At 53.3% G+C, this 16,122-nt stretch overlaps 1 protein-coding gene across 1 annotated transcript; it reads right to left on the reverse strand.

The window, feature by feature from the left end:
* Positions 1–11,742: 11,742 nt before the first annotated feature.
* On the reverse strand, positions 11,743–13,052 carry C13H11orf96 (chromosome 13 C11orf96 homolog). Its single transcript, XM_028153594.2, has one exon. It carries the CDS (start codon positions 12,737–12,739, stop codon positions 12,368–12,370), a length of 372 nt encoding a protein of 123 aa, XP_028009395.1. The 5' UTR covers positions 12,740–13,052; the 3' UTR covers positions 11,743–12,367.
* Between the last annotated feature and the right edge of the window lie 3,070 nt (positions 13,053–16,122).

The raw sequence follows: 16,122 nt of genomic DNA on the forward strand, positions 1-16,122 counted from the left end.
AGATGCTGCTCTTTTCTTTCCTGATCTGGGAGCCCCTTTTACATCAACTGCAATCCAACTGCCCTATCCTACCCCACCACTGGGGTTGAGGGCAGACCAAAGTAAATTTTTTGGACTATTAATAACATGGGGATGGTATTTAATTAAGCATTATTACCTTGCCAACTTTTGCTACATATACCAAGGTTTCTTTTCCAGCATATATAAAAATCAACCAAAGAACAAGGCATCTGCATTTTTTTAAGGGCCACTCCTGGTATTGGTGTGATGTATATGCAGATGGAGTCCATATACAGACCACTTACATGTTAAAACTACCATTCAGAATCATTTTGTGCACAGAGCATATACAACCATTGCTTAGCTGCCTGGGATAAACAGTGTTGGATTATCTCACAAAATATGTGTCCTCACCTGTATTTTTGCTACTGAACATGTCTCACATTCTATAGTCTTTTTTCTAAGACACAGGATCACTTAAGTCCAGTGCATGTCAGTATCATTTTGGGTGAATGCGTACTTGGAAAAGATTTTTAAAAATGCTCCTTAGAGGTGTGATTTAGCATGATTGAGGGTCCAAGTGTCTGCATTTAACCAGCTTCCAGGAGATTCTGGGGCATGGAAACCCTGCTCCTGGTGTTATCCCCTGATCTTGGCTCATTGCTTGGGTTACACATGCCCTTTCCCCTTTCATTGAGATCCATCCTTTACTTGGCTCTATAGGTGAATCTGAGACAGAAACTCCTTTCTTGTGCCTGTCAGTGACAGCTAATCACCTGTGCCCTAGTGTATATCTCCTAATCTGCTGGGTTTAACCCTGTCACCAGCTATTACCAGGTGGGTCCATACTTCCTGGGAGGCATGAGACAGTCTGGTCACCAACAGGACTGCACAGTCAAGCACAGCTATCAGCTTGAGACAGGTTAGAAGGCCACTCCTGGTATTGGTATGAATCACCAAAAACATTTTAACCATATAAAACTCAAAATCAAGTATTAGAATATCAATAACTTTCTTTTCCTGAGAATTAGTTACTACACAGAGTCCATCTGCATGGGTTTCTAGAAGCCCAGAACTACTTTCATTGGGCTGGGGATCTGAACACCGATGTGAGGGCAGGTGGGGACACAACTCATAAAGGTCAAATGAGTCCGGGTTCTAGCTCTGCTCTTTGCCTAGTATGGTATTTTAGAACTAGGCCTTTTCCTTCTCTGAACCATCGGAGTACCCTCATTCTTTATAGCTCAGGTCACTCTTGCAGGACTGTGGGGACAAGTCAATGAAAGAGTGGATGAGAAGGTAAAGGACTACAGTCATTCATATAGTCAACAAGAATTTATCAAGTGTAGGTTGGACCTAGTATGTGTAGGTTGGACCAGGAGATATAATGGCAACAACAGTAGAATATAATATTCAGGGATTAAATTTAGGCTCTGCACAGGTGGCAGGAAAGCCACAGAAGCACTGTTGTGTCCTCGGTGACTCGGGAGGCACATGATTGAGTTTGTGTGAAGGTTGGACCAGGAGATATAATGGCAACAACAGCAGATATGATGTCGGAGTCTATCAGGGTAGACAGACAGGAATTGAATAATAAAATAAGTAACTATGAGCTTGCAATTTCAGAGCTAAAAAGTAGGGGTCAATGATCAAAGTCATGGCCCAGCAGCAGGGAGCTGCCAAGGAGCACTGGTGAGGGCTATTCTCAGAGCTGCTGGCAGAGCAAAGCGCGGCCTGGTGGAGGGGACGCAGTGGTAGCAGGATTGGTAGAAGGCAGCACAGAATTTGGAAAGGTGAGGCTAGAAGAGGACAGTTCAGGTCAATAGCTGACGCCCAGGAAGCTGGGTGTGGAGGACTATTCATGGGTCTGGACTTCCGTGTGTTGCACTTTGTCATCTGCGTGATATCCCTCAGGCTGGTCCCCCTGGTGTCTTCCATCCTCAATCTACCTAAACCCTTTCCATTGTATACTCATCAGTTTATCTGTCTCACTCTCATGGCATGTATAAGGCGACAACGTGACACAGTGGTCAGAATGCAGGCTCTGGATGTTGCCTGTGTGACCTTGGGCAAGAAGTTTCATCTCTCTCAGCCTCCGTTTCCTCTTCCGCGAATAAGGAAAGAATATTACTTATCTCACAGGATCAGTATAATGAACTAATACATGTCAAAGTTTTAGAACAGGACCTGGCACATAGTAAGTGGGGAATAAATATTAGCTATTAATATTACTGGTGTTCTAAACACTTTAACATAATGGCTCATTTACTTCTTGTGAAACCTTATGACAGTTACTATTATTACTGATGCTTTATAGGTAAGAGTTCTATCATTCATTTAAAAGTATGTTAGGATCTAGGATTGACAATGAGCAAAACAAACACAGGCCCTGCTCTTTGATGCAGGAAGACTAGTTAATGCTATTGGGCTCCCACTGACCAAGTCTGGGACAATTTGAGCCTCTATACAAATCATGATAGTAACAATCACAAGGTATTGAATGAAACAGGAATTCATGACTCCATACTGATATAAATAAATAAATAAATAAATGCACAAATAAAAAAATGGGGGAATTCTTTGTTATGTTAGAATGCCAACTAATGAGTGCTGGTCAGATGGCTCCGTTGGTTGGAGTGTCTTTCCTGTACACCAAAAGGTTGCAGGTTCAATTCCCAGTCAGGGCACATACCTAGTTACAGGTTCAATCCCTGGCCGGGCACTTACGGGAGGCGACCAATCAATGTTTCTCTCTCATATAGAAGTTTCTCTCTTTTTCTCCCTCTCTCTCTCTAAAGTAAATTTAAAAAAAAAAAAAACATATCCTCAGGTGAGGATTAAAGAAAGAAAAAAAGAATTCCAACCAATGAATGTCGAGGAAATGGAGTTTTTTTAAAAATCACCAGTTAGCAAATATCATAGTAGTAAATGATTCAGGCAAGAATTTTCAATGGAGGCTAAAACCATGGGGTGAAAGTCTGATGAAGAATGGGATATTTACATCCTTTCAAAATACTTATTAATTCCAATGAGGAAAGTCTCGTCTTGATGGAAGAGCCTGGCGGACACCACCTTAACCAAGTGTCTAACGTTCCCATCCCCAGGGATGGGACAGACTCAGTCATGTGCCTCCCGAGGCACCGAGGACACAGCAGTGCTTCTGTGGCCCTCCTGCCACCTGTGCAGAGCCTGAATTTAATCCCAGAGAAACAGCAGACAGACTCCAATTTAGGGACATTCTACAAAGTTACTAATGAGTTACTTAACATTCAAAGATGTTAAGGTCAGGAGAGACAAAAGCAGACTGAGGGACTCTTCCAGATCAGAAACCTGACGACTAAGTGCAACATGGGATGCTGGACAGGACCCTGGACCAGAAAAAAACATTCTATATAAAGGTCATTATTGGAACAACTGAAAAAATATGAATGTCTTTAGTTTACATCGTAGTATTATATTCATATTAATTTCCTGAATTCGATAAGTGCACTGTGGATATGAGAGGCAATATCCCTGCTTTTAGGAATATGTTCCTAAAATATATGCGAGGGGTACTGAGGAGCAAAGGAGCTCCTTATGTGCAAGTATCTCTCCTATGGTCCAGACAATAATAATAATGACTAATGTGTGTGTGTGTGTGTGTGTGTGTGTGTAGTGTGTGTGTGTGTGTAGACAGGTAGATAAATCAACAGATAAAATAATAAAGCAAATGATGCAAAATGTAAACATTTGGGGAATCTGGGTTAGGGACATTCAGAAGTTCTTTGTGCTATTTTTGTATCATTTTCCCCTGAAATTATTTAAAAATTAAAAGCTATCCAAAAAATCAAGAGAAACTCACACCCTCCCTCCAAGCCTGTTTTGGGGGGATGGGATGGGAGGAGGGAGGCGGCGAGAGAGCTAAGGGCGGATCTGTCTGTAGAATCTGCAGACCCGCCAGGTGGCTGTGTCTCTCTGCAGACTAGCTGCTTCCGGCTGCTGGGAAAGGGTGCTGACAGCCAGAAACATCATTTCTGGCCCCTTCCCAGCGCAGGAGGAAACAGTGAAAGCTCTGTGAGGCGGAGGAGCTGGTCCCCGAGGACTGGCGCCAGGAAGCAGAGGTGTGGGCTGGAGGTGGGGTCCTGGCAGGGTCTGCGGGTCAGCAGAGCTTGCTGGGGACAGGGATTCACTGCCCCGGGCTCCCTCCCACCGCAGGGAAAGGGGAAGGAGGGACTGGAAGAAGACCGAACATTTGCTAGGCGCCTACTATCTGCCGAACACTCTTTTGAGTGGTTTGCATATATTACCTCACTAATCCTCATAGAGTTTTGAGATAGCCTCTGTTATTATTCCCATTTTAGAGATGAGGTTATAGAGGCTTAGAGTGGTAAGGGCAGAGATTCTGTTTCAGGCAGAACAGTGGAATGCATGTGCTAACTGACTTTTATGATAAAAGCAACTTGAAAAGCTGGTTAAAATAAGAATTAAAAAAATTAGTCAATGATCTGGCAAGAAAGTATGGAATACTCAGAAGTCCCAAAATAAGAGAAATCAGGAACCCAGAGAGGTGGGCAGGGCAGGAGGCAGCCTTTCCCCTTGAGGGCATTGCCAAATCATGGGGACCTTGACCTTGGTACTCATGGGCTGACAGAGACCAGAAGTGTAAGAGTCAACCCAGAGCCCATCCCAAGTGGGAGATTAATGGAACACCCAGCTCTGCACACAGCTGGATCTCTAGTCTCCCCGACCCCCTCCGCATCACATTAGGGGAAAACTAGGAGCGAAACCCACCAGTCACCATCCCCACTAAAATCTACGAGGAAATCTTAGCAACGAGCTCAGGGGGAAAGCATTTTCCCTGAGAATTCATAGCCACAAATGGGCTGTCAGTGGGTTTTGAAGCCTGGCTTCTCACTCCCTGGTTAAGCTAGAATAGCTCAGGCTGACGTTCAGATGCATGTGTGTGCAGCAGATAACCAGCAGCTACCTTCAGCAGGACTAGTTACAGCAGCGCAGGAAACAAGAGCATGAGCAGGACACGAATCTCTCTCCTTGGGGGATCTCGGGGACAGAAAAGCAAGGAGAGTGTGCAAGGTAAGTTCCGCTGCTGCAGCACGAGACCCACCCCACAGTCCCTGAAAGAAGAAACAACTTCATTTTTCTTTCCAGAAACAGGCCGGACGGCCAACAGCTCTGCTCACTCGGTCGTTCAGGGCCCCAAGTCCCTCCCACGTTGTAGCTTCATCATCCCCTGAGACCGCGTCATCATCTACTTGGTAGAAGCCAAGTTACCATCATTTCCAGGTTGCTCCTGGCCGGAGGGAAGGGAAAGTGTGGAGCTGGCATACTCCTAATCTCAGGTCTGGGTCCAGGAGAGGCAAACAGTATTTGCACTCACATTTGATGGGAGAAAACTTGGCACTGGATAAACTTACATCCAAGCGCTGGGGTGGGCTGGGACTGGTCTGGCTTCCTGCCTAGGAAAATGGATAGAACAGATCCTAGGGAATCACGACCAATCTCTGACACAGCCCATCCCTCTGGCTGCTAACTATGTGGGAGACACAGCAAAGTCCAGCCAGTTACAGCACCCTGATCTCTGAGTGATGCCCAGGCCTCGCCACCTGGTTCAGATGTGGGCCCTTGAGGCCAGATGACTCGTAAGCTAAGGGACAGTTTGTCCCACCCCCGGGACCAGCAGGCTATGATAAAACAGGGAAAGCGAGACCAAAGAAACATGCCCATTCAGAAGAGAGATGGTGGCCAGCAAGCAGTAGTCCCCGGGCAGGAATTGTGAGGGCCCCTGCCTTGGCCCTGGAGGTTCTGGCAGCACTAGTCTTGGCCTCTGGAAGATTCTCCCTTGTCTACTGTCCTCATCTGACCTGAATGTCAGAAAATATGTCTTCCTTGAGGGCTATTTTGGGGCTTTTATGGTTTCTTTGGAAAAAAACAATTCTTGGAAGATTCATTAGGGATCAACTACTATTTGCTTACTGTCATCTCAAGAACAAGGCTCTGCTGTTTTCTCACAGATTCTCAAGCCTGCTCCATGCCTTTGCTCCCTCGCTCTGGCTCCCACACCTGTCCCCCGGCAGTACTGTAACGGCAGCGATTTTGAGACCAGGCTCAAGAGAGAAGCAACCCCCGTAGTCTGACCTCTGCCTTGGCGCTGGCTCCCTTGTATGAATGCTTTGCTTGCTGTATAGTCTTTGAGAAAGGCTCTCAGCCACAACCGTCTGATCTCCTGTTTGGGTGACAGAAGCAGATGGCTGTTCCCTATATTGCCGGATACTTGCTACTCCCTTTCACCTCTGCTGGAAATCCGGCTAATATTTGCAGAGCTCACATCCTTTCTTTGAATGTCACTGCAACTAACAAGGAGCAGCCGGTACGCACTAACCTTCTGGCTCTTCCCAACTTCTCTTGAGTTACAGCCTTCGAAGGCAAAGATCTGCCTTTCAAGCTATCGAAGGAGACAATTTCACCTATTACTTGGTCCCCACATGCCCAGCCTACAATATCAGTGTTCCTGCTGCCTGCCCACTAGGATCAGCTATGGCAGGACCCCATTCTCATGACCATTTTTATATTCATCAGGGTAAGGATTAGTGTGTGTGTGTGTGTGTGTGTGTGTGTGCACCCCACAGTGCACAGGGCATGGCTCAGCAGGTCCTGGCCCTCACACAGACCACTCATTGATGATGCAAAGCAGATTTAGTGTGCTCAGCAGCTTTTTATGGGGTTGCATTCTATAGCAGACCAAAGAACAGATACCATATTTTCCGGCGTATAAGACGACTTTTTAACCCAGGAAAATATCAAAAGTCGGGGGTCTTATATGCTGGAAAGTACGGTATTTGGGTTTTAAGCAATCTGATATACATTGTCAGAGATTTTTCTAACCTACTGTATTTTCCAGCGTATAAGACCCCCGACTTTTGAGAAGATTTTCCTGGGTTAAAAAGTCGTCTTATATGCCTGCGACATCCGAACCCATCCAACATGCAGCAAACCACGAAGCCAACGACTCACACTGTATGAGTTTAGGACCGCAGCCCACCGCCAGTACCCACTTCTGTGTATTTACGGTAACGAAAGACTGCTATAATACAGAGACCCAGTGATGACTTGGTGGCTGGAAGAAGGGAGATGTGTGTTTCTCTCATGTGCAAAAATAGTCCCCGGGGCTGAGTCCAGATTGGCAGGCTGTTCGGTTCCACACGGTCATTCAGGAGCCTGTGGTCCCTCTACCTTGTTTCCTCGCCATCCCCTAAGCCAGTGGCCCCGTCGCCTTGATCACCGCTGGGTTGCAGGGGAAAGAGTGTGGGAGCAGGGGAAAGTACACCTTAAGGCCGAGGCCCGGGAGAAACACGCTTTTCTTCCCAATATATGCCACTGGTAAAGACTTAATCACAGCGAGAGACCTAAGTACGAGAGCATCTGGGACACAGAGTCGGCTGGAGGGAGGGGAAAATCAATGTCGGTGAACAATGAGCAGTCTCTAACCATGGCCTGGAAGCTGAATGGGCAGGTCTCCTTATGAGTCAGGTGGCCTTGAGCATAGGCCCAGGGGAGGACTGTCCATGTAGGGACTCTTCATCTTCACCCCAGACACAGGCCATGACATGCGTATTCCCCATCCGGAACACGGGACCAGAAGACCAGCAGGACACAGGTTTGTTTGGTAACTTTGCCATGGCCCCATAGTCCTCTCTGAAATGATGCCCACCATCCTCCCCTGTGCCAGTGGGGCCTGAGGGGCACGCAGCACCGGGAATCTGCTGGGAGGTGGAAGAGGGTGCCAGCCAGGGTTCTCTGAGCAGCGGATTGACCATAGGATTAAGCGTGCAAGGATTTCAGTAGGAGACATGCCTGTGTGAATGAAACAGAGAGGGAGCCAGCAGGCTACGAGGCAAGAGACCCCGAGAGGAGAGCGGGAGAGGTGTCCATGGACGGCCCTGCAGTCTAAGAAAGCTCCTGCAGAGCCATCGGGAAAGCCTTGAGCCCAAGTCCACCAGCAAAGGACTCTCAGGCCTCCCAGGGACAGTTCTGCCTTAGTTTCCAAGCCATGCACACAGGCATAGGTGGGGAGCAGCCCGTGGGGGGCATGGGATGGATTTCAAAGCCAGAGCTGCTCTGCTCTGGCCAATTGCACCTCCTGTAACAGGAGGTCTGCAAGGCCCATTCTCAGGGCTACCACGGGGTGTGACAGTAAGAAGCTGGGGTTCGTATCCTTAAAAGAACACAGGCTTTGAAATTTAAAAAGAAATACTGGGTTGCAACCCAGCTCACCACTGACTAGCTGTGTGGCAAGAAACCTAACCCCGTTGTAGTTTTGTCATCTGTACAATGCCTGGGTCAGGTTATCTGGATGCAAGTGGAGTATCCATATGAGGTGCTCACTCAACGGCGGCCTTTACCTCCTCCTATTCTGCCAGAGCCCAGTGGACCTAGGGTCCACCCCAAATGTGCTCCCTAAGGGAGGATGCTCAAGTCCACGGATGACCCATTCCCTGGAATCACACACAGCCCATCCCTCTCACCCTCACACCAAGCGGGCCCAGAAATGGCACACAGTGAGCTGCAGAGGCCAAACTGGCCTTCAAAACAGTCCAAGAAACACCCTGATAAATATCTCCCCCGGAGCCAAAGAGAAATATTTAGAAGAGGCTGCCAGCTGGAGCTGGGATGGCCACTTGTTACCTCCTCTGGGATCCAGCTTATTTGAAAACTGGTCACCCAGGCCAGGACTATGGGCTGAGACTCAGACAGGGAGGGGAAGGAAGGAGGCGTCGCCTTGGACAAGCCTGCAAATCCCAAGGGCTGTAAATCTAGATGGCTGGGCGGGCTCCCACCCACCCCATCTCCTCAGCACAACGCCCCAAGAGGCATCCTCACCTGGAGTTTCTCTCTCCTCTGATGCCCATTCTCCAGAGCACTTCTCTCCTTCCCTCCCTCCTACTCTCTCTCTCTCTCTCTCTCTCTCTCTCTCTCTCTCTCTCATTTCTGTCCATCTTTCGACAATTTCTGGCTCCCAACTCTCTCTGTGTTCCCCCTCTCTACATGTCTCCGAGTTTCCCATCTGTCCGAGGGCCCCAGTCCTCCCCATTTTTTCTGGTTCTCATGTCCTATTGCTCCCTCAGCCCATGTCTCTGCCTCTCTTTCCTCTTCTCCCACCATTTGGTCTCCAGGCCCAGCTCAGCCGCCTCTGTGGAGCTGTGTGCTGCCTTGGAAAGCCTTCAAGCCACCGGGAGGAGCCGAGCCCCAGCAGTTCCATAGGGACCTCATGGGAGCCCCTCCCATCCTCTCCTTTCTCTTCTGTGCAGGGAAGAGATGCCCAGCAGAGAGCATCCCAGACCAGCCTGCTGCCTCTAACGCGGGGGCATCCCAACCTCCCCCTCCCTTGCCCCACCCCTCTGTCCATGTCACTGCCTCTTCCAAACGTCTTTCTATATCCAACCCTGAGAACTAATTGCCAGTTGTCGGCAAAACAAAGAAACTGGGACAAAATGGATTCACTTTTATACCAGAGAGTGGGGAATTAGCTTGATTAAATGCGGAACATTTATTCAGTAGAATAATTTAGGCAAGATGAGCATCAATCCTCCTCACTGCCCCCTTACTCATCTTAACCCGACAAACATTTCGGAAGCACTGACTGAGTAGCTGAGCAGGGACTGGTGATGGGACGTGGTCCCCACAACAACCCCCGGATGCTGGCCAGGGTGACCCAAGCAGGCCTTCAGCTGGGGAAGGAGGCTTTCCAACAGGAAGAGGGGTGCTGTGGTGCCCACAGGGGAGACGCCCAAGCCAGGATCTCTGGCCTACAGGGTGTGACCGCCACTGGGAAGGTTTGAGTCACTAGCCCCTGAAGAGTAAAAACAGGAACTACTGCTAAAGATGTAAGGTAAGAGGGGGTGGGGGACAAGCTGAGGGAAGAGACGGGGGATGAGGGGATTCAGAGTTCAGCAACCCTCCTCCCACCCCGAGGTGCTCAAACCAGCCCAGCCATGGCAGCTGCCGGACATCAGAAGCAAAGCCTCACTCACAGCTGCCTCCCAGGCTGAGGCGTTTGCAAGTAAGGGCCTTCTGTCAGGAGCCCTCGCCGCAGTGGAACTGGCTGCCACTGCGGACTGCAATGGCCGGTGTGTTCCCTGGGGCCAGGACAGCACCACAGACCCCAGTCCCCTCTGAGCCAGCGAGGAGGACTTTCAGGCCCAGTGGGTCCTATTTTTATTTCATTTTTTAAATAAAAAAGATCTAATTGGCTGCTCTAGCTGGTTTGGCTCAATGGATAGAGCATCGGCCTGTGGACTGAAGGGTCCCGGGTTCGATTCCAGTCAAGGGCACATGCCCAGGTTGTGGGCTCATTCCCCAGTGTGGGGCGTGCAGAAGGCAGCCAATCAATGATTCCCTCTCATCATTGATGTTTCCCTCTCTCTCCCTCTCCTTCCTCTCCGAAATCAATGAAAATATATATATATATTTAAAAATATCTAATTGGCCTAATTTAACAATTCATGAATGGGGCAGCATCCCATCTAGTACATAAAAAGCTGCTTCTATTTTTGTTTCTTTGTTTTCATTTCCTCTGCTCTCTAGTTTTCTGCAGAGCCAGGGCCTACAAGAGGTGCGGTGTGAAGAGCAAAAATCGGTTCAGCCCCTACCACCAGAGGGCGCCCAAGCACAGAAACAGGGAAACCTGGAGAAAGGAGGAAAAGCATCCAAGCTCCCAGCCTGGAGTGGTGGGTCAACTCTGAAGTAACGGAGGAGGGGTGGGACGGTAGGGGCTCCGAGTGGGGATCCTGCCCTCCTCGACCGAATGCCGTTTACTACCCCGCCACCACCACCGCTGCCAAGTGGCCCTGTGACACGGCCAACCCCCGAGGGCTTAGGGCGGAGACGGGGTGCGGGGCAGCTGCTGTAGAGCACTGGAAAGACAGGCTCCGGTGATGGTAGGAGCCCTGGACGCAGAGTCGGGGGAGCTGGCTGCGACTCCTAGCTACTCTCCACGTGACCTTTCCTTCGCCGCTCGCGAAGGCTTGTTTTCTCATCTGTAAACAAAGGGGGTGGGGAGATTCGGTGGTACCCAAGCGCCCTTCAGGCTCTGACCTCAGACATGCCCCACCCTCCTCGCGGAATCCTGGAGAGGGCAAGGTGAAGGGCTGCACAGAGGAACCGAAGAACTGAAAACAACCGCTGTTTGCTCCCGCGCAGGGTCCCGGGAGGGGGCACGGCAGGGAGGGGGCACCCACTCTCGCCCACTCGGACGGGCCACTACCCACCCAAATAGCCTGCCCGAGTCTTCCACTGCTGGCTCAGGCATCTCCCCACCCGCCACCAGGAAAGGGCACGGAGTGAGTGGGGTCCTCCGGGGTGGGCAGAGGGCGATGACCCTGACCCCAGCCTCCCGGAGAAGTCAGGCGCACGGAGAAGCGCTCTCTCCATCCTCACAGCGCCGACTTTGGCCTCATCAGCGGCTTCAGCTCCATCCCGGACGCCGGCGATGGGGAGCAGAATCGGGAGGCAGGGACGCTCTGGGCCAGGCGTGGGTCCACCTGGGGAGGCAGCAATGGACCCGGGCAGGGGGGCGCGACCTCGTTCCAGTGAGCGAAGCTTGTGGAGTTACCTTCTCTCGGGGACGGGGGGGGGGGGGGGGGGGGGGGGTCCTGGTCCTCCCCCTCCCTCCTTCCTGCCCCCAACCTCCCAGTCTTGTGAGCCTGGGCCCTGAAGGTTCAAGAAGTCAAGAACCTGGGAGAAATGCACTGTGCAAATATATTGACTTTATTTATAGTCTCCGTTCGGGAGCCTCACAGACATATCCAGGTAAAAAGACCGTTAAATAAACGCCGCCAGCCATCGCAATGCAAAAATAAATATCAATCCTCCGGCCACAGCAGCGGCTGCGCTGCACCCCAAGTCCCATCGGCCGCGCCTAACAATTATAAAAGTGTTCAGCGAGCGTATGTTGGCGGGAGTGTGAACTGGGTGCGCTGGGGGGCACGGCGGTGGAGCGGTGTGCGAAATCGGAGTTGCAACCCATCGGACACGGGCGGGGAGCGGCTCTCCGGGGAGCCCTGGCGGCGGGCGACGCGGCGCGGGCGCGCTCCCCGCACACACTCACAGCAGAGTTCGTGCTGGGCAGAGTTTAAAAATAAACATGTACAAGGGCAGAGAAGCGGCCCCCTTCCTGGCGCCCCCGGCGCGCTCGGACCCGGGATGAGCGCAGCTCAAGGCGCACCGACCAGTTCTGTTTGGCGGGAGTCCCAGCGCGCGCGAGGGGCGGTCGTCCCGGGTCCTGGGGGTCCCCGGGGCGCGAGCCCTTCCGGGGTTCGCACGCTAGTCCCCGGCGGGCCCCGAGGCGTGCACCCCGCGGCCGGCGGCGCCCTCACAGGGCCGAGTCGGAGTCGCTGGAGTCCAGGCTGTTCCTCAGTTTGCAGCTGCTGAGCTGCTCCCGCTGCAGCGACAGGCTCTGCGTGCTGCGGCGCAGGCACTCCAGGCTCTGCAGGAAGGACTTCTTGGCCTTCTCCTCCTCCATGGGAGACACCCCCTCCTCCTCCACCTCCTGGATCTCGTCGAAGGTCACCGGCTGCGTCTTGAAGCGGGACTGGCGCGGCCGCCGCAGCCGGCCCTTGCCCTTGGTCAGCTTGGCGGGCCGCACGGGCTGCGGGAACGCGTCGGCCAGGCACACGAAGTGAGGCATCACCGCTTGGTAGCTGGAGCAGATGCCCATCAGCTCGCTGGGCTTGGCGGCCGCCATGGCGCTGCCGGCGTCCTCGGGGCCGGGCGGCGGCGGGGCGGCGGGGCTGTCGGGGAGCGGCCGCTGCGCCGGGGCCCCCCGGGAGGCAGCAGCCTGGGGCTCGCCGGGCGGGGGATCCAAATCTGCTGTGGGGTGGTGGCGGCCCTCACGGGCCCGGGTCGGCGCTCCTCGGGAGGGCGGGCGAGGGCCCGTCGGGGAGACACGGCGCTGGGGGCGCCGCTCCGCTGCGATCCGAGGCGCTGGCCGCTTCGGCGCGTCTGCCCCGCGGCGCCCGCTGCAGCTTATATAGCTGCTCCTACCCACACGGCCCGGCTCGGATGACAGCGAATGCCTTTTAAAGCGTGCGCGCCCCGCGCCCTCCCGCCTGACGTCGCCCCGCCGCTCTGGGAAAGTAACGGCCCCTTTCCCGGAGCCCCCCGCCCCCACCGACCCGCTCCGGAAGGCAGGCCCCGCCCGCGGGGATTCCGGGAGCCTCCGGAGCTGCGGGAGCACGCGGCTGGACCAGGGCGGCAGGGAGCAGGGGTCCTGGGGTGTTACTATTGGTGCTGGGACCCCCAAGTCTGTAGGAATCGCGGTGGCCGCGGGACGCAGGTCCCCCTTCCCGGCGCCTAATCTCAGAGGCACACACTCAGCGCGCTGGTCGTTCTGCCTCGGGTTCTGCGCGTGGCGGTGGCAGCTCCCGGCCGTCCTTACAGCGGGCAGAGCCAGGGCCCGGCTCCCCAGAACTGAGTTCGGAGGGAGAGTCGAGTTTCTTCTCTGGATCCTTGTTCTTCCCCTCCCCTCACTACACCTCCCCCCCACACTACCCCCCCTCCTCCACACACACAGAGGCACGCTTGAATACAGTCACAACCTATTATTCCATTATTCCATTCTGGTTCTTCTGTTCCCTGTATGTCTTCTCCATGTTTATCTCCTCACTACCCCACCCTCTTCAAGTCCCTCAGGCACCCCCCTTCATGCTTAGAAGAATGACACTTGGATATGCCACTAACAACAACAACAACAACAACAACAACACAACAACAACAACAACTACCATCTGGAGAGTTGTACTCCAAGCCAGCCAGTGAGCTTTGTGTTACGTATGCGGCATTACCCTATTTGATCTTCCTAACAGTGAGGTAATCGGTATTCTCCCAATTTTACACGGTGTGTGGCAGGCACGGAGAGGATAAGTAACTGAGGGGCCCAGTGGGGCCGACGCCAGAGTGCACGCTCTGTAGTAGCCAGCTGAGGGTGATACCCCAGTGCCCCTGGGCTTCTAAGACAGGTCCCCTGTCAGGTGTCCCAACTCCCAGCGCAAACCAGCAGAGTCTGGGGGAGCTGTGGGCCTGCGGGCCAGAGCAGTGCCCCCTACCGGCTCCCAGAAAGGAAACTGGAAACCCAGGGAATCCATGGGATTGGGCCTCTATTCCTTCCATAGCCATTCAACAAAGATGTATTGAGAACCTACTGTGTACCCGCTCAGGCATGTCCTGCCCTCTGGAAGTTACACTGGGGGCAGGGAGGGTGGTGGTGGAGGGGAGACACAGACAATACACAGGAAACAAGAACATGCCCTGCGGGTGGGGTGGTGGGGATGCAGATCCAGCCACGTGCCTGGGCACTGCCTGGGCGGAGGGGTGGCCAGGAAAGGCTCAGAGTGGCTGATATTTCAGGTGACACCTGAAGGCTGCAGGACAATGATATCACTACCAAGCACTTAGTGTGTGCCATGCTCCGGAGTACCTTTGATGCATTAACTCATCTAGTGTGTTAACTACTGCATTTATCCTCTCAGCAACCCTGGGTGACAAGTACTTGTAGTATCGCCATTTACAGACAGGAAAACCAAGGCACAGAGAGGCTAAGCCACTTGCCCCAGGCCACGTAGCTAGTAACCAGCAGAGCTGAGGTTCCCACCCAGGCCACTTGGCTCCTAAGCCGCTTCGTATCCACTGCACTGCGTCCATGTGCCTGTGGAGGACAAAGAAGGACCCAGCGTGTGCCCACTTGGGGGGGGGGGGGAGCATTGGGGCAGAGGGAACCGACCCTAGCACAAAGGCCCTACGGCAGGAGTGAGCTGGGCTTCTTCAGGAACTTCAGGAAAGCGGAGGGTTGAGAGCATTTTATTCTAGGGGCCGTGGTGAGGGACTGGGGTTTTGAGCAGGGGAGCTGCACACTCCAATGTATGTTTTCAAAAGCTCACAGTGGCTGCCATGTGGAGAGCAGAGTGGAAAGGGACGGTGAGGGGGGGGGGGTAGAAGCAGGAAGTGTGCTGAGAAGATCGTCCCTTCCTAATCTACCCCCCTTTCCTTCCTATCGTGCTTAACTACAATCTAAAAGGCCTTCTCATCCGCTTGTTCCCATCGGTGTTGTGTGCCTTCCCACTGGACTACAGTTAACAGCCACTGCCTTTCCAAGCAGGAGTCAGGGGGCCTGTGGAGTGTACCACCACCACCCTGCTCCCCGAGCCTGCTCCCACAGCGCCTGGGTCCACCACAGCTTCCTTTCCAACCCATGCAGCTCCTCTGGACCCCAAACTCCCAGGCTGGGGACTGGGGCACCGTAGGCTAGTGGTCGCCAACCGATGGTCCACAGATCGCTGGTGGTCCGGTAGGTCTGAAAGGTTGGCGACCGCTGCCCTAGGCCACTCCTGTCGGCTTCCCTGTCGATTCCTGGTCCCACTGCTGACCCTTCCCATCCATGGCTTCTCCCCTTCAGGATGGCTCATGGACCAGCCCCACACTTAGCAGCCTTTTCACACTGTTCTGTGCCCTCTGGAAGGCTGCTATCGGGTTAGAACCCAGACTAGATGCTAACCCTGCTCTGCCACAGGCTCCTTCTGTGACTCGGGACAGGTCCTACTCTCTGAGACTCAGTTTCTGCACCTCAGAGCACAAGTAATGCCCGGGGGCCAGCGATCGCTGTGTGGGAAGCTCCTGGCGTCGTGCCCAGCATGTCTTCGGCATGAGGCACACCTTCCTTTTGTTTTCATTGTCTCATACCCCATCCTGCCCAGCCCCCAGCGTGGCTGAGAAGATGTCCGGGGAAAGCGCTCCAGAGGGCATCTGGGCTCTGGTGCTTATCCCTCTGCCTGACTCAGTGTCAGGGCGGGAGCCACAGAGCAATGTCTCCAGGCATGGGGTTCCGGGGAACCAGTGCCCAGAGGTGGTCCTAGGGGGCGTCAGGGGGTATCAGCCTCTTTCAACAGACCCCCCTCACACGTGACAGGAGGGATGAGCAGATGTGGGGGGGTCCACAGCTTACCCAGGTATCGGGTTCTATTGACCTCGCCTTGCTGATTCGCAGGGTCAGTGCTGGGTTTCCCAGGACAGGCTAAGCGGCCTTTCTTGGCCACCTTGGGGCAGGGGATGGCTATTAAAGGGGATGCAGGACAG

The sequence above is a fragment of the Eptesicus fuscus genome, chromosome 13 (assembly GCF_027574615.1).
Source record: "Eptesicus fuscus isolate TK198812 chromosome 13, DD_ASM_mEF_20220401, whole genome shotgun sequence".
Classification (NCBI taxonomy): domain Eukaryota; kingdom Metazoa; phylum Chordata; class Mammalia; order Chiroptera; family Vespertilionidae; genus Eptesicus; species Eptesicus fuscus.

Bases quoted from the DNA above. Each gene is read 5' to 3' on its own strand.
- C13H11orf96 (XM_028153594.2), bottom strand. From the start codon at position 12,739: ATGGCGGCCGCCAAGCCCAGCGAGCTGATGGGCATCTGCTCCAGCTAC.